Source organism: Cyanistes caeruleus, chromosome 4, assembly GCF_971803275.1.
Source record: "Cyanistes caeruleus chromosome 4, bCyaCae1.hap1.1, whole genome shotgun sequence".
In the NCBI taxonomy this organism is placed as follows: domain Eukaryota; kingdom Metazoa; phylum Chordata; class Aves; order Passeriformes; family Paridae; genus Cyanistes; species Cyanistes caeruleus.
The window spans coordinates 48,748,535-48,767,643 of record NC_141704.1 but is presented as its reverse complement, the minus strand read 5'-3'; the positions used below and the strand labels follow the sequence as shown (position 1 = coordinate 48,767,643).

General features: G+C 38.7%; 1 protein-coding gene across 7 annotated transcripts in view; it reads left to right on the top strand.

The window, feature by feature from the left end:
* Window positions 1-19,109, top strand: part of HMGA2 (high mobility group AT-hook 2) — a 118,497-nt gene that overhangs the window by 25,906 nt on the left and 73,482 nt on the right. The window contains exon 4 of one of the 7 annotated variants that reach the window (XM_086884516.1): window positions 4,802-5,004. The exons of the other annotated variants lie outside the window; for them this stretch is intronic. Coding sequence (XP_086740642.1) covers window positions 4,802-4,867 — 66 coding nt within the window. The 3' untranslated portion in view covers window positions 4,868-5,004. Of the gene's footprint in view, window positions 1-4,801; window positions 5,005-19,109 lie in introns of those variants that run through there. 7 annotated transcript variants of the gene reach the window in all.

Below are 19,109 nucleotides of genomic sequence, written 5' to 3'. Positions count from 1 at the left end.
TTTGTCTAAGCAAATACTGTCCTTCCTTGGAATCTCAGAATCCTGTTCTTGGTATGAATGGATGTGGCATTTATTTGAAAGAGACCACAACAGAAAATTGAGCCATGATATTTGTTTTCTAAACTGCATTTATATTAGCAAAAGGATATTTCACTTGTTTTTTAATTCACTTCCATTTTTGTTAAGGTATATTAAAAGATATCATCTTAGCTAAAAAAAAAAAAAAAAAAATATTTTGACTTCATCTGACATTTCAGACTCCTTAAAGGAAAATTTTTTATTCTGTTTGAGGTCCAAAGAGGACATTTTATCAGGTAAAAAAATGCACCAAGTAAAATTAGAGCATTTCTAATGAAAGGCAAATTGAAATTCTTAGCTATTTCTTTTTTATGATCTCAGATAACAGGTGTTAAAGAACTTTAAAAATCAGTTTTCCGTTTGGCTGTGTACTTTGGTTTTATTAGCCTCACTGCCCGTTTTACACACGAGGAAACTGAGCATTGGGGCTGTTTGCAGCAACATCCGGAGGCATTTTTACGCCTACAGTGTTTGAATTCTTAGGGTTTTTTACTAGCACAGTTATCAGCAATTGTGCATCCAAATACATGACAAAAAAAATGCATCAGGTTAAGAAAAGCACAGGCACTCATTTTTGCTCCTGCAATTCCATTTTCAGCATTGAAAATGTTGTGAATGCAGAAAGAGAAGCTGGGCCTCACCTCCATTGAAAGTGTACTCCACAAGGTTAATTGCCTTGCCCAAGGAAATCTGTAGGAGAGCCAAGAATAGAACTCGGATTTCCTGGCAGCCTGCCCTGTGCCTTCAGCTCAAGGCCATCCTCCTCCAGTAAAACTTGCTTGAGAGCATGTTGGATGAGGCAGGGAGGGAAACACATTTTTTTATCCTGTGTTTTAAACCAATAGATGTTTTTTCACCTGTTTCTGTAAATTCGGGTGTGATTATTTCAGTATCTCTGGTATATGTCTAGCTGGTGGGCAGTGAGGAGTAGGAGTAAGATATTTAAACAGTCTCTATATCATCCCTGCAGATATTTAAAAGACATGTAGATGTTGTCCTCAGGGATATGGTCTAGTGGTGGGCTTGGCAGTGCTGGGTTAATGGTTGAACTTGATGATCTTAGAACTTTTTTCCAACTTAAATGATTCTGTGATTACGTGATTCCATATACAGGATAGAATGAAGAGATTCAGGACCAGAAGGGTTTTGAACCAATCCCATACACAAGCTTGAAGGATATTTGACGCAAAATGATGATATTTTTTCATCTTTGTACCTTGATAACAAGGAAGTCCAGTACTGATTAATTAAATGGCAGACATAGTCACGAAAACAAGGTGCCTGATTCCTTGAATATTTTGAAATATGATTGCTCTCCTTTTGAACATTAGCCAGTCTGAGTCATAGCTGTGGGACAGGGCCATTCCAAGTCACCTCATCTAGAAATAGATGAGTCACCTCATCTATTTCCATTCCCTGTCCTCTTGAAAGGTAGTGCTGCAGAAGGAATGAAAACCCATGTCTTGATGTGTGATCCAGAAGAGAAGATTTGGAGTCAAGACTCTTTGGTTTTTTTTTAAATTTCTAATTGTGACACTCCTTTAAGATAATTTAATTTAATTTAATTCAATTCTCCTTTATACTGCAAGCCCTCATAGAGCATTAGCCCTACAGGAAGGTATCACATTTTTTCTCCACAAGAAAAGGACATCTTATAAATGGCACTCAGTCTCTGCGTGAGTGAGTTAGTCCCATCAATTAAGAGTTACCATAATAATTAAAGGCAGTTATACTTCTGGCTTTGTTCTGCATTTTGTACAGACCCAAGCAGGCAATGTGGATGCCAAAGGAATGCAGGGTTGATCCTCTTCTGGAAGAGTTTGGGAGAGACTGATACTGTGATAATTAATATTTGGAGAGTACTTTCAGGTGTTTGAATGAAAGTCAGTATATGCTCTAAGTGCAAGTATTGTTATTTCCTCTTTCTTAATCCTGAGCCTAAGCCTCACTTCAACTTACAGTTCAGTGTTACATTTTAGGAATGAGGCTAGATTTTTAACAAGAAAGTGGACTTCCTCCATTAAATAGCTGCAAAATATCCTCACCAGTAATCGTCTCCTAATTCTGTAGCACACAACACTTAGTGAAGAAAAATATTTTTTTTGGTCTCTGCTGTTCTGAATTTCTTTTGTGCTATTTCCCATATAAAATATAAATGGATCATAGTTCACAATAGCATTTGAAAGTCCCTAAGTGAGATATTCATCAAGCTGCAAAGGGGAACCGAAATAAAAGTAGAGGGACAAGACCCTGACATTTGAAAACTGTGACTTCACGAGCTTAAATAATCAGATTGGGATCTGCAATGTAATGTTTTAAAGATGCAGTAGTGACACTACTGCTAGAAGAGGAAGAAATCTTTTCAGGTCCAAGAGAATCCGGATATTTTCAATCTTGGGGGAACCCTGAAATGGGAAGCATGGAGGCCTGGGAAGATGACAGTCTGAATGGAAAAGCTGTATGTTGTGAAGGAGGTAATTGTGGAATGGAGGCTGATAGTGCTGACAACACTGTTTGTTTTGCATTTCTGTGTTGCTCTCTGTTCAGAATGGCTCTGGTTGCACAGAAGATGCTAATTAGCCTTGCTGTTTCTGTAGGCTGTCTGTAGGATATGATTTCCTTTGCAATACAGTGAGACAGGACTGCTTTTTGGTTGTTTTGATGTTGCAGTGATTTCATTTCAGGAAGGAAATCTTGCTTCTGCACATGGGCAGACGGGAGGGGAAGGTAGATTTATCTCTGAAACGCAGGCATCTCTGGGTTTCATCTTTTTTCTTTCTTGGCATAACAATGCTGGGAATCCATTACACCCAAGCTACAGCCTGTCTTACTAGGGTTGTAGATTCTGTCATCTATTCCCATCTATTCAGGCTCCCAGAATATTTTCAAAGTCTATGTATTATCTCCGGAGATATTTAGAAGACATATAGATGTGGTCCTTAGGACATAGTTTAGTGGTGGATTGGATTAATGGTTGGACATGATGAATTTAGGAGTCTTTTCCGTCCTGAATGTTGAAAACCGGCCTTAATTAGTACTCAAAAATTGTGTAGCTGCTTCTCTGCATGGCATTTCAGCTTCAAAAGAAGGGCTGGAGAATACTTCTCATCCAGGAAAACACAGGAGCTTGTGATTGGGACACTTGCATAGGAGGTGTGTGTGGATTTACATCTTCATCATGTTGGCTAATAGATTGACCCCCTGTGAATAGTTTTGCTCAGAAGTGCTGGTGTCCAGGCTGGACCTGAGCGCTGTGAATGGTGCTATGCTCTGTCCTGATAATTCATAGCTCTGAAGCCTTCTCCAGGGATGGAGCTAGATCTTGGATGGCTTTTGGCTGGAACTTGAAATGGAGTGGAGTTTTAGTGGGGAGGTAAGGCTAGCTGCCTTAGATTATCTATTTTGATCATGTTCAGCTAATTAAACTGAGGGGGCTTGAAGGTCAGTAAGAAAATCCTAGGCAACTGAGGAACTTCCAGAGATAGCTGCAGAGAATAGATGGATCAAACCCCACTCCAGTGAAATCTCCACACACATTAGATGTTATTTGTGTGTTTTATATCATGGATGCTAGAATTTTGCTGGCAACAGCTTGCTGCAATCTGTTTGCATGAGATTTTAATTCCTTCTCTTGACAGTTTAAATTGTATTCCTTATCATCATTGCAGGTATCATAGAGTTTCAGGGGTTTTTTTGGCAGCTCGGTTACGTATCTTTATGAATGCTATTTCCATAGCAGTTTTAGGAGACTAGTAATGAATAATGTATGTCTTTATTCTGCTTTTCCTTTTCACTTCTTTAAAATAAACTCTCTATTTTCAGTTTGTTTTGTTCTACTCTGTCAATCCTGACAACTGTTGAATTGTGGAACTACAGGGTCAGACTTTGGTGCTACTTATGATTTAAATAGTAGTACTGATAAATTTTATCTGTGAATACAATAAATTTATTATTAATGTCAGCTAAGTTTTGAGCAGTCACTGCATGAGTAACAGGTGGACTGGACTTGTACAGAGATACACACAGAAGACTTTTATTTTTGCTTTTTTAATTATAAAACAACTTGTATGCCACAAGCAGCAATACTTCTTAGAAGGATAACTTCTTTAATCATTTTGAACTGTTTGAAAAGTGAAATATGGACAGCTCTGTACTGTAACCTTCAGCAAATTTTTTAAAGATATATAAAGATGTGGTTTTGAAAATGCCAGAATTATCTTGCTTTTACCACATGCGTAACTTCCAGTGAGCTGTGGTGATAGGTAGATACATACTGAGGGTAAATTAGTCACCGAAACAAATTCCTTTTAAGGTGAGTCCATGTAAAGTAGTGCCTCCACTGAAGTGAATACAATAACAAGACTCCAGCTTACTTGGTTGAAGTCAGGATTTCTCTCCCCAAAGGCTTGTGAATGGTGATATATAAATTGGAAATCCTTCCTTAGTTATGCTAACAAAAAAGCACTTATTATGGTTTTGAGTAAAGGAAAGAACTTTTATCTGCATTATATCTTGAGGGAGAAGGGTTTTGCAGTATTTTTTGTTTAAACTAAAACAAATCCTTTAGGTAAAGACAAAATCCATTGTGCAGAGAACAACAAAGAAAAATTATGCTATAGCTGTAGTTCACATATGAGCACAGAAATGTTTCAAAGTTATATTCTTAATAATATTTTTTTCTCCAAGCAGAAAGGTACTTTATCTTTTTCTCTGCTCATTTCAGGAAGCAAGTCTCAGAATCTTTGCAGGCCAACCAGATACAACTGCTTTCCAAGAAAGAGGTTGTTAATTCCATTGTGAGAAATCACAAAAAACGCTATCTACAGGAGAAGTTAAAGTCATCATGATCTTTTTGCATAATTATGAATCACTGTGGTTTTCTTTGCATGGTTAAAATTTCAAATAATAATTAAGTATTGTCCCAGAGCAAGTTTTGTGCATTGCTAAGCAAAAGACTTTTCTTCACATCCCTGAAGCCATTATCTTGAATGTATAATAAATGAGAAGCAGAACTGTAGTGATTTATTTGGCTTTCTCATTTTTTTAATGTGTTAGTTTCCAACAAAGCTTCTAGAGACCTTAAAACAAAAAAACAAACAAAAACAAACAAAAAAAAAGGAGGAATTCTGTCCTTTTTGCATACTTCTGTGAGCATTCCAGACACTTTGCACAAGTATAGAAGCATGGGTGAACATAGCAGTATCCATTCTGTGTTTGTCTTCTCTGGCCAACATTTGAATCCATAGCTTGCCTGCTCTCCTCATTCAGGGCTACATAAATATCATGGCTAGAAACTTTGAAAACGTTCTCATTTTCAGTAATTCAAACATGATCGGGCTGTTGAAAAATTGAAAATGGCATTTATTTAATTTTAAAAAAATGTGTAACACCTTATTTGGAAGGCATCTAACAAAATGAAAGTCTAAGCCAAGACTAACTATGAGAATATGAGAAGTATGAGAAATAGCAGGTAACCCTTGGGAAAATCAAACAGTAAAGCGTAGAAGACAGGCAAAAAGAAGGAACAAAGAACCCAAGTCTCTGTAAGAACTGTAGAGTACTACTGTAGAGTAGTGGGGAATTGTCACTTTTGGGTTCTTAGATTGAATTTGATCTCACCAGCTGTCAGCTCAGTTGTGTCCCATGTGCTGGTATCAGAGTTTTCAGTGTAGGGTGAGCGAGTGTCTAAGTTTTCCATTTCTTGTTTTGCATGCCTATCATAGCCCCTCCTCCTCTTGCAGTCTAGGAAACAGAAAGGAAAAATAATTTTTCTTTTTTCAGAAACAAAGGTGATGTGTAAAGCTCTTTTGTTTATGGCAGCTACACTCTATATGGAGGCTCAGGGTAACTCTCTTAGTACCTGGGTTAGATACAGTTTACACGGTTACATTATTCTGTTTGGATTCTGTTGCTGAGCCAGGTACCTGGGGGTCTCCTAGTAACTAGTTCATTATGGTTGTCTTGCTTTATTGGAGATAGAATAGCCAGACCCCAGAGACAAAAGCCATGTCAGCTTGAGGAGGAGGGCAGAATCATGGGCAGTTTGAAGGCAGTTCAAAATCACCTCATTCCCTTCATATCCCCTCTTAAGCTGTATGTGTGATTTTGCATTTCCAGAAAGTGCAAAGAGTTGGACCCACAGCTTGTGATTTAAGCTGCTACTGACATCAAGATTGAATTTGGGTGGCAACACATCAGCACCATGAATGACTTATAAAAAACCCAGAAATTTGAAGGGACATTTTCATACTTGGCTCAAGTGAAAATTAGAGAGTATTATTTGTGCAGATGGAAATGTCCATGCCCACTGAGGTGCAGTGTTGTCTTTGCTAATCTCAGATATATTTGGTTTTGAGTGTGGATTTTCTCCTTTGCACAGTGGTTCTCCTTCTAGCCAGTCTGTCAGTGAAGTCATAACCCCACAGCTGACATCATAGTCTGTAATCATGGAAAGTATTGCAATCTCACAAATACAGTCTCTGGACAGTGGGAAAATGAGCTGTAAGACAGGAAGTTGCTGTTTAAACTCAAGTCAATGGCAATTATCAGAAACAGAGAAAGTAATAAGACAATTCTGGAGGGCCAAACTGATTTTTGGTGCAGCAGTGCTGAAGGCACTTGAGTTACCCCAGGGAGGAACTTACCCCCTGTGTCTGGAATGACTTGATGGCAAGCACAGAGAGGAAGTGAATTTGTGCTCCAGTTTAATACATTGGAAAGTTTTCCCTTGTCTGAAAGTCTTTCTTTATCTCTGAATTTCCTGGCTTTTGTGGATTTATATTAGATCTCTAATGTTATTTCAATGTGCTTTTTCTGGTGTTTGATGTCTTTTGAGTTGTTTTTACAGATATGTGTTTAATGAAGGAAAAAGCTGTCTTCCATTAAGGAGGTTGCAAAGCTTTCATGAGCACTGAATAGCTACCAAATGCAAGGTGTCTCCTTATTTCAGATTGGTGGTTGTTACTTGTGCAGCTGAAACATTGGTTTCAATAAGAAGATGCAAGTATCTCTTAAAGAACATTTTAGAACCTGTTTTCCAAGGCTAAATATTTCTGCAATTTTCACTTTTTCACCAAAGGATTGCCTTACCAGTTCTATGTGCAGAGTGTTTGTAACCTCTTAAAATTAGTGATCTGCAATATAAATAGAACATCAATACATTGTGTTTGTAAAACCTTGACAAACAATTATTTGTAAGACATGTGGAAAAATGGAATAAGTTATGTGTTGTACCTATATGCAGGTTCCTCACCCTTATTCAGAAGATATCAGCATTCCCTGTTCTAAGCCTGGTAGGAGGCAGGGATGATGTACAGTCCATGGAGGCTTTTGAGGATGCAAGTGAATGAAGGGTGTTATTTGTGCACAAGCCAAATTCCCAGCAGAAACAGAACTTGGTTCTCCCTTGCTTGCATGGTCTCCTGAGTCCATGGCATTTCCCCAATAGAATCATGGTATAAGAGAGCAAGGGGCAAGGGCCACAACTTTTAGCAGGGAGAATTCCCATGTAGTGAGAAGAAATCCACCATAGAAGAGGTAAGCAGGGGACATGCTCTGTAGAGAGGCTGAGCAATCTCCCTCCTTGAAGAAAGCTCAGGCCAACCTGATCCGACTTCTGATTTAGAAGTCAGCCTAGTTTTGACTAGAAGGTTGGATGATGTAACCACCAGGCACCTTTCAAAACAAAATTTAGATGCTTTTATGCTATACCTGTCAACATATTTGAGCCTGTTGTATCTCAAATATTTCAATGACTGAAAATGCCACCAAAGTGTACTTCCTTCGTCAACAGTGGTGAAAGGGCAGGTATTTGAGCTTTGACTACTTACAGGTTTTCTTTTGTGGTAGATCAGACCTGGAAAGGAATAGTAGAGTTGCCCCAGCTTTGCTTTAACTGCCCATCTCACTCAGTGCTAAGTCAAGGCAGGAGGACTAAGAGCCTTGATTCTGGAAAGTCTTAGTGAGAACCAGATGTCATCCCAGCACTGTGTGTGCTCTTTGCTTCTGAGAGAAAGAGATTTCTCCCTATTATTAAGTGGATTTTTACCCCTTGTGCTGAGAATCTGCTGCTCTTTGTCTTAAACAAAAATGAAAGGCAATTTCATCTGTGTTTCTGCTGTGTTACACAGAAGAGCAGAATCAGGGGACAAAAGTCTATCCAAACACTCTGCTTGTTTTGCTCCTGGCAGTCCTACTGGATGCCTGTGAGGGGAAGAACCTGGGGGCAGCACATGGATGGACTGTGAAAATGGGAAAACAGCATTGATCTGTGCCTGTAACAGGATCAACTATAAAGGTATTAGACAACTTCTACTATTCTTTATCTCTACTGCTCTTGTTGAGGTATCCCACGTATGTGCAATGACTTCTGTGTTGTGCAAGAGAGGGGCAGCTTGTCATTGCATCAGGGGAGTGTGAGCTGGCATGGCCAGCCGTGATCAAGGAGCTCTGGGTGGCAATCAGAGCGCACTTAGCTCTGGGATCTCTGCTGCCCACAGCACTTTAGGCCTGCAGAGGGGAAGTGCTCCCCTGTGCGTGGGCTGCACACCCCATACTGATCATGCATACAGCCACAACCTCTCTCCTCTGCTCTGACCTCACCTGCTGCAGCTGACTGATGGATCTGCCTCTCCACTGCTGCAAATGGCTGCTGCCAGACTGGGACAGGGAGGTCACAGTGGTCAGTGATCTGATGGGAAAGGTCCTTGCTCAGGCCCTATCAGGCAAAAGTTTCAGCTGAAAGCTTATGCCTGTGCTGCCATGTTGACCCTGCAGCTGGCCAACTTGGCTGTATCCTGTGGCTTACTGCACCCATGTGACTTGCCTAAGAGAGAGAGTTCACTCTGAGCTTTAGGCTGTTTCATGGCAAAGATGTGTGGGTCCCAGTTGTTCTGATGGATGTTGCAGCAGGTAGACATCGTGAGGAGTCAGTTCTAATTTAATCTGAAATCCATCAAAGAGCTTATTTTTACCACTTGGCTAAATGCATTGTTTTCCAGAGGAAAACATTATCCGTCCATAGATTAGCCACAGAATAGTTGTTTTGTTCTGTTTTTAGAAAGAGAGAAGCATAAGGTTTACAGTAGTTTTAAAGTAAGGTCCTGGGTTCTGTATCTTATCAAAACACAGCAAATATATTCCTAGCCAGTAGATCTTCTGAATGTTGCCCCTGGACCAAAAGACATGAAGGAAAATTTTTCTCTCCCTGGTCTGTGTCAGCACTGTGTGAACATATGTCATAGATCAGGTCTGGAGGAAAGTTTTTGTTTTCCTTTTTTTTTTTTATTTCTGTGAATACTTGCAGTAAAACTTTTTTAACAGTTCATCTGTTCAAATTGTTTATTCCCTACTTGCAGTTTTACTAATCCTTATTTTTTGTGACATCATAATGATTTCCACAGCAACCAGTTGTAAGATTGCAAACAAAGGATTATGACTTCAGGTGCAGAATGAATGGACAAACTCTTAAGAAACAGGTTTTCAGACAAATGATCCTATTAATAAAGAACAAGGGGTTTGGATAAAAACCCCCAAACAGATGATGTGCAGTACTGACAGAGGTGATTCAAGCTGAAGTGTTGTTAGGATTTCCTGTGAGACTATAGTATTGTTTGAAAGCCATAAAAGTACATGAATCTGCAAGAAATTATTTTTTCATCTCTTTAGAAATAGTCAAGTTCCTATTTAAAGCTGCTGTGTTTGTCAGAACAAAGTTACCTCTTGACTTGTTTCAAAAACACCCAAGCCCCCAAGGTGTAACTATTATTGAAAAAGACACTATTGCTTCCTCAATGACTTTGTTTGAGTGTCATCCATGTGTAGGTGAGATCCATAATGAGCTTTGTGCAAAAGCTTCCTCAGATTATCAGCAGCAAATGTTTTTGATGAACTTCATTGCATTCACAGTTGGAATGAAGGGACATGGTGAAGGAACTCTACTGCCAGTAATTTTATGCTTGATGATGTTTCCTACATCCAACTTCACTTTTGTATTTGCAGCTCTTCTTCCTCTTCTGCTGCTTAGTAGGACTCAAAAACCCTTCATGAAAGAGCAATGAGTCCTTCTCAGTGTTGAGGACTGTCCCCCGTTATGTTCCCTCCAAGCAGACAGATTATTAATTCCTCCTTGATAGACTAGAGCTGTTAGTTTAAACAAGACAGGAGATGCAGGAATGGATCCATAAGAAGCAAGTAGTTTCTGGGGCTATGCTTTTATATCTGTAAATGTACAAGTCCTTGTACTTTTTCCTTGGGCAGTGTGTATAGAAAGCTTACAAATCACAGCAGCTTTGTGAGCTTGTTGTTTATGCTTCTTCCTGGCTTCTGACAGAGATGGAAACCTGTCTGTATTCATACTTTGGCCTTGGTTCAAGACTCTCTGCAGAGCTCATGGCCTCGGCTCGCTTCACCTCGCTCACCTGTCCCCATTTAACCACTTCATCTCCTTGTGGTAGCCATCTTCTCCCCCAACCCTGTCTCTGGGCATTTCTTACCAAAAAGCACTTGAAAAGGAATAGGAAGTTTGTGAAGATTGCATTAAATGGGCAGCATATCCCGTGTGGAGCTTTCCTCTCTCCATGCTTTTTCTTCAGCTTCTTCACATATCAGACCTCAAGACAGGTTTCATATTTATTGCCATGTCAATTAATGAAGTTACAGCAGGTCTTGCTTTATTTAATTGTGTTTGTGTTCTTCAGGCATCTTTGTCTTACCCTTGTTTCCTTCTTCTGACAACAACAGGAGGGATTTCTGTGTGGGCCACTTGTTCTAGCTCTAAATAATTTCCAAATTTCCTTTCCCTTATAGTTTCCCACAGACACTATTTCTTAGTTTCTCTGAAATACTTCCCCTAGGATTTGTCTCTTTTTCCCCCCCCTAGCATGTCAAAGTTTGGACAGGGATTCTCCACTTCCTGGAGTTTTAATAATTACATCCTCTGTGCCCAGCCGTGGCCTGTTAATGGAGTCATGCGCACTGGGTTTCTTACAGGAATTTTCTCTTTGCTGCTCCCAAGAGAGCAGAAAGTATTCTCACAACTGGTACTGCAGTAAGAACAACAAATGCATTGGGCTTTTCCTGGGCAGTAGGAGTACCTGGGAGGGGCTGCTAAATCTTGATTTCTCCATCCTGAGGAAACAACCAGTGTAGGTTTGCACTTCATTTTGATGAGATGAGATGAGAACAGTCATTCTGGGGAGTGGGATGTATTGTGCATAACATTTCAGTCATATTTCTTGTATAAACCTTACATTTTTTTGTCAAGATGGCAAAGCCTTTTTACTTTTGAACAGTAAGGCATTTTTGGTAGCTTTGTCCCCAGTACAGTTTCTTCAGGTGCTTGAAAATTAAGTTTGTATAAAGGTGAAAGTACTAGATTGTTGCATAGATACTGACAGCTTTTCAGGGACATGGAGTATTTTCAGTTTGTGTGGGTGATATTCAGCTAACTAGGGTAGATTTGAGGTGATTGATTTCTTTTCCTCAATGAGTAATGAGTGAAAATGAGAGGTGATCAGTCATCCATTGAGCTGTCTCTGTGGTCTGAATATAAAGCCATATATAATATAATATCATGAAAAAATGATATTAGTTGTAAGGTTCTTGTTTTATTCTTCTTCCCCCCGTAGCCTATCATGTTTTCCCTTTTGTCCTGTGGGCCAGGTTTTCCAGCCTGCTGCAGGTTGCTGTAGGCCTCTCTTTGCAATTCTCTTTCAGTTAAATAAATCAGGGAAACGATGCCCCTAGAAATATTTACCCTATTAAATACCCTGCTTTTCCTCGTAGACAAAAGAGCAAATCCTTCAGCTTTGGGAAGAAACGTGCAGACATCAACAGTTGGTGTCTGCTGAGGTTTTTGCATGCCAGAAAGAACAAAATAGATTAAAGAAGTACCTGTGAAATTACCTAGAAGACCTATGGTTGTTGGTGGATAAATGCAAGCACACACACTTTGCATTTCCTGCGCTGCTCTGGAAGCGCTCTGAAATCCTACTGCAATTCTTGTGAAGTCACTCACCTTTATTCGCGCTCAGCCGTATTTCAGTCATGCCCAGGGTGGTTATTTTAGTCTCAGTTTCACAGTAACTGTACCTGGAATGATTACACCAGCAACAATGTGAAACATCTCAATGCGAATGGCAGCAGTGGGGGGCAGTAGGCTGGAATCTTCCATGCCCCCAGCTCCGCTGCAGCCGTGCTGCACACTGGGGCTTCCCACAGCTGGGAGTACTTAACTCACAGCCACCAAGTAAGTAGCTTCTATTTAAGTTTGAGCACCAGGATAACTCTGCTAAAATAGAAACTGAATTTCCTGAAACTTCTGGAGTTAGGGTTAGAGACAAACACATTTGCTAGGAGGTCTAAGCGTTAAAAAATTGAGATGAGTCTCATGTTCTGAGTTTGACTTTTTTTTTTAGTCTCTCCTTATCTGATTTTCTTCAATGAGTATTTTATTCCATTAGCCTTGGGGAGGAGGACTTCCAGGGACTGATAGGAATGTGTTTTAGTTTTCATTCAGTTAAATATTCTTCAAATGTTACATATGTAAAACAGCCGTGGCTGAGATTTTGCTATAATATATTTATGTAACTTGCAGAAATACTTAAGGGCCCTCAGTCTTTTTGTAACACCCGAATAATGCCTTTGTTTAAAGAAGTCAGGAGGTTATGAGTGGCTGTGATGAGGAGCTGTGTGAGGATTGGTCAGATCTGATTTGGTCAGAATGAAATGGTGAATGAGAAGTCAGAAAGAGATACCCTTTGTGTGAATGGGATGCCATCTCAGAAAGAACAGACTGACCAGTATGTAGCTTGTGAGGTTCTTTGAAGTGCCTGGTTTTGAGCAGCTTTTCTACATACAGACACACTCAGACATTCAAACCAAAGAAGTTCCAAGGCAAACACCTTTTGATATTGATAATAGAAAATACTAATATACCAGAAATAGAAAATATTGTACATAAAATTAATTTTTATATAATTGTATACAAATAGAAAATACTAAATAATATAGAAAATACTATTGCATTTAAAACTTTCCAATCTAATGTTTTGAAGACCAAAAAAACTGAAAATTCAGGTTATATTTGGAAAAATGTCCCCAGTAAAAAACTCAAAATGCAATCATATACTATTTGCCAGAATTGGAAAAATATGTGAACATTTACAACAGTTAAGGTCAGTTGGCTTTGTCTCCTCCTGATGTCCCTTTCCTCACAACCAGAACCTTTGTGACCTTTCTTGTAGAGAGTCTGGAATAGTGACCCCTAATACTAAAGCCGATTTCTTCAATACGTTACTTTTCATTACAGTTCTGACAGGCATCAGCAGGGACAAAATTGTCAACCTCCCCAATGAAATCACTGGGTTCTTTTTCTCTTTTTAATGGTGATATTTTTCTTTCTCTCTTTTTAATTATGATTTTTACTTTATCTTCAAATAGCTTCTGTTTGAAGCTGCAATGCATACAGGGATGTAATTTAAAGAGAGCTGGACTACCTTCTGACTCCATTTCATCTGATGGATCTGTTTTGTCTGTTGATGCCCAGCTGGTGGGGAGTGTGCTCAGGTCTGGAGATTGAGTTTTCTGTGGGTTAAGTTCAACCTGCAGGTTGTGAGAAAGACATCATTGTTTTGTACCTAGTAATAGCAAAGATACTTAATTTCATATTTCTTAACAAAAAAAGGGGTCCATCTTGCTCTGAAGTCCTACACAACCAAAAAGCTTTGATCAATGATTACTTCTGGGTCTGTAGTCACCAAAATAATTGTCTTTCTGAAAAATGATGTGATACAAATCCTTAAATTATTAAATAAATGAAACAGAATGTTATGTACAAAGTACATTAAATGTATTGAATGCACTAAGAGCAATGTTTAAACATTTTGGAGACAACCTCACTCTCCCTGCATGCAGCTTGGGCTGCATTTAATGTGGCATGTCCTACATGTGGCACTCTGCTCCCAGTGACTTTTCCATTTAGTTCACTGATATATGCACTGGTTTTCTTGAAGTGCTTAGGAAAAGGAAGTTTTGCAGAAAGTAATCTCTTTCAGGAGAATAATGATAGTGTAGCACTTTACAAAACAAATATGAAAAGTAAATGTTTGGCAGGGTTACTGAGAAGAGTTAAGGTTAGGTAGATAATCAAAATTGAACAATCCTGTCTTTCACTTGTTTGCATACTTATAGTACTAATTGCTGCCTCAGTTTTATTTTAAAAGTTGCAAGTTGATATGCTGCTTTAAAAGGCATGAACTTATCTTACCAAGTGAATGAGCAATGATACACTTTCAAAAATACTTGTTAAAGAGTCATTTCCTAGTACCACGAACTGAGGAAGTAATTTGAAATGAGTAACTAGTTGATTTAATAAGTCAGCTAATGTACTCTTGAAAGGAATGGAAATAATTTAATATCAGACTAAAATATTTGATAAAGAACCTATTGTACCTTCATCTCTCAGGCTTGAATCAAGTATTTAAAATCTGTGGAAGCATTTTCTGTGACTTTAGTGTAGTTAATATGATTTTTGCAAATACATTAAACAATTTGATTGGTTGATCCTTTACAGCATGGTTCTTAGAGGAGATTATGTAGATAGATGGTAATTTTGACCTTTATTAACATTGACGTCTGTGGTGATTTGTGAATAGTCGTGAGGGGTTGATGCAAAATTGTCAGTTTGCTACTAGTACCAAATGTCTCCTTAGTACCAGAATGCAGTTAGCAGACCTAAGCAATAAAAGCTGTTTATTCAGCTAAAGTCCCAAACTTTGATTTTAATATGTTTGACAAGGTCTTTCACAAGAAAACCATTTCCCTTCAGGCAGACTTCCAAGTGGGTTTTTTTGTCTGTTTTAAAGTGGCATTTGTAGGTCAGTCAGAAGTATTGCTAAGCTATCTTAGCCTGTTGCAGTTAAAATCACCTCCTTCACACAGTAGTAACAGAATTTTATGTCTTGGCAATATTTTCTAGGTATTAAAAATGAGTACAACAACAGGAATAGGTGCACTAGTAGAAATTAATCATAAAATTAATGCAGAAACCCCCCAATGGATATGTAGTTGCTTTTCAGTGCTTCCTTTTCAATGATTTTTGTGATTTTCTTTCCCAGGGAGGACTTTTGCACATGCTATATAAGCAGGCCTGAAAATTCGCATTCATTGGAAAGTCATTAATGATGGATTAGAGTAAAAATTGATGCAACTATAGAGTTAAATTTGTTTCTTTAGTTTTTTTTTTTTTCTAAAAGGACAGCAAAAACTAAAAAAATACATTTTTTAAAGTATAATGCATAATACAGTAGCAAAGACTCAATGATTTATTCAGTTCAATACCTTTGCAGGGTTGTTTCCTTTTGCTGACATTGGTGTTTTTTTTAACAGTAATGGAATTCGTGGTGCAAAGATTTTTGTAATTAAATTGTTGGGTTTTTTTCATCAAGGGCTTGAGAATCAATATGCAGAATGATATCTGCAAAAAGCAAAAATGCTTTTTTGCCTTTGGCTGCCCGTCAGTTGCTCCCCTAGAAGCATGCCAGGTTGTTGTGCAGTCCCACATGTTCTCAGTCAGGAAGGAATCTGCAGCACTGTCTCAGGGTCTGCCTGAGTCTCTCCTGGTGTTACAGCTGTGGATTTTCACAGATGTGGAGCCAGACAGCTCCTGCAACCACTGCTCCCCCTTACTCTTTCTCAGGTTCGTGATATCCCAGAGGGTCAGTCCTGCTGGCAGTGTGACATTCTCATCACATGCCTTATGAAAGAACATGGACATATAAGAGTTTGTAAACATAAACTGTCATAAGATAGCCTAAGCAAAATAATGAATGTCTACCATATTTCCCTGCTTCAGTTTCTCCTTAGATTTATGGGGAAACACAATGTGAGAAGTCTGTGATGACCTTTCCGGTGCTTCTGTTCTCTTCGGATCATAGAGTCACTTTCTTTTTGTTAGTGAATTTCTATCTGCCTCAGCTAGTTCAGCAGTGAGGCATTTTCCCCCCTAGGAAAGCGTCTTTTTCTTTCCTGTTAAAGTCTCCTGTTTGCGTGAGACCTGTCCCTGTCTCCCTTACCTTCTTATTTTTAAGAGCTTTTCCCAACACTTAATTTCTTTGATATGTTTCTTCTTCAGACCTGTGTTTCTCCTCAGAAATTGGGAAAAAATCTGATTGAGAAGAACTAGAGTAAGAAAGAGCATCTGACAGTGATTATGGACTGGCATGAAATGTTCATGGACAGTGGGACTAAGCTTGCACAAAAAGAAAAAAGGGGTGAACAGGAGGGTGCTTCCAGAGAAAGATAGGCTGAAAGGATAGACAAAGAAAGAGTTGTACTCTTTAGGCAGTTAAAAACCTGAGGAAAGTTTGTAGAAGTAATCAGTGTAATACTTGGGGTTCCAGATGTTCTTTCTTCCATGTCTTTGATTAGGAGACTGAGCCCTCAGGTATGAAAATGGAATGATAAAATAGGATTGAGTGGGAAAGATGCAGTGTGAGAAGGAGGAGAAGAGAAAATCCAGAGGTAGCATAGAAAAGGCATCAGAGAAAGAAAAAGAGGAAAAAACAGGTGGATGAAAAAGAAAGAGGAAACAGACACTAAAGACAAATGGAAAGAAAGACTGTAATCTGCTGTACAACATAAAAGAAAGAAAAAGTGGAGCAAAGCCAGAGGAGATAAGAAAAGCAAGAGATTACACTGCATTATACAAAAATGTGCTAGAAAGTCACAGGGCTTTCCTGTAATCAGGGAACTAGATGAGGAGTTTTCCACAGTGCAAACTCTTGTTATGTGACACTAAAGAAGCAGAATGAGGAAGGGAAGCTCAAAGGAGAGATGGATTAAATAACAATTTGAGAGGCATAAAAAAGACAAAATTCTAGAGGAAGCCTTGTTGTTTACGAGTAAAACTCACTCAATTCTTGTGTTTATACTTTTGAATGGAGATTCAGTGAAGTTATCCACTGTTTATGATTCTTTGTATGGGGAGCTGTACTACATTGTGTAGCTGTATTGTGTGGGAGCAATCCTGAGGACAGTGCTCACAGCCTGATCAGGAGCTCAGTGTGGTCAACAGAACTGTCCCACTGTACATTGGCTTGTTTCAGGAGTCTCTGACCACTCAGCCCAGAAGGCAGATACAGAACTTTTGCCATTACAATTTGGCAAGTGTTTCTGAAGCAAAGGAAGTAGTCATGAGCATATTTTGCCCACTGATCTGCCCTCTGACTAAACTGTTGGTGTAGGAGGAGAACTCTATATAAGAGCAATGAGACAGAATATTTCTGCTATTAGTGTCCCTGGTTAAGGGGGAAAGGAAATAACTCAGAACTTGGTCAAGCATCATCACCCAGCAAACAACACATGAGTATCACTCAGGGAGTGTTTAGATGGCATTCCTATCTTAGGTACTCAACAGTGCAACATACTTCTGTCCCTTAATAATATCAGCTAGAAAGGATGACTAAGAGTCTAGATACTATTTTCCAGTTCTGATTTGTTTTCTTCCCTTTCAATAGAGATGGGTTGATTCTTTATACTATGTATAACCCTAATGGATACCAGATAAGCAACAATTGTAAGCAAATTTAGATCTCTGTAACTAATCAACAGTTGCTAAAACGCTGACATTCCTTGACCATATCTGGTATGCTATGAGTTTCTACCATCATTTGATCAGTAAGTTACTCTTCATGGTCTTTTCTGAAAGAAAACTGTATCTGTATTTTCCCATACAAGCTCTCCACCCACTTGTGCCATATGTTCCATTTAAAGTTCCAGGACAGGAAGTATACTACAGATACCCCTCACTTTCACATCTAATTACAATTAAGTGCTTTACATTGAGTCAGACTTTCACTTTTCCAGTTCCAGCATTCCACAGATGAGACTTTGTGTTAAAGAAATGACAGTAAAAGAAAGCTTTGCCTCTGTGTTCAAGTGTTGATTCTGTAATTTCCTTTCATTACTGTCCAAGGCAAAACCAGGCAAAATGCCTTTTGTCTTTTGTGGATTTTTATTCCCATGGAAAGACTTGTAGACACAGTTTCATATTTTAAAATAATCTAGAGGTCTCTGTTACTATGTCCTTCTTTTGGCAAAGGTGCTAAGTTCTATGAGCAGAATCCAGCTTGTAAGTGAGTGGAAGTAGAGAAGGATTTGCATAAGATTTCTTAGCTGCAACAAGCTTCAATAACTCTGATAAGGTATTAAATTTTATACTAATTGATGATTCCAGCATGGTGCACTCATTATTTAAAAGCAGTGTTGGTTTTCATGTTTTGGGATTTTTTTTACAAGGTAGAATATCATCAGAAAAACTGAAGAGCAGCAGTGCTGAGATCTACCAGAATTGTAATAGGTGCTTCTGGCAGGGTCATTAGTCAGTTCCCATAACCAAACCTCATATTTTTAGGGGTCTTGATGTCAGTGTAAGGCATTATGTCATGTGCAGCCCAAATATCTTGTAGAAGGAAGACAAACAGAGTATTTATATATCTGACATATGTGACTATATTTGTCTATCTTGCATGCTCTTTTATTCTTTAAATCTACAGAATATAAAGACCTGAGGTGATGGGCCAGAGCTTCTGAAATTGCCAGGAGTTGAAAAGGAGTAACTGAGAGTAGCTTTTGTCCCAGACTCTTTGTCTTTATACCTAGAAGTGGAGGCTACACTTTCATTCAGGTTTACATGCAAGAGACACCGTGCAGTGAAGGAGAACAGGCAAACAGATATTAGGTGCATTTTCCCAGTTTTGTTTTTTTTTCAGTCCACACTAATTTAGTTTTGAAAAGGCCAAGCCTAAAGTAGTATTTGTCATCACATAACATTTATAGTTTCATTCAACTTAGCCAGTATCCAACAATTATGAACCTATCCTTTGTCACTTTGGATACGATACCTTGAGTTTTATTTTAGTACTGCTGAGGATGCTTTTATCTGCAATTAAAAACATGTTTCTAGTATGATTTTTTTTAATGGCTTTCCTTTTTCCTTGCCTGCAAATTCACTTCAGGAAATAATTGTGTTT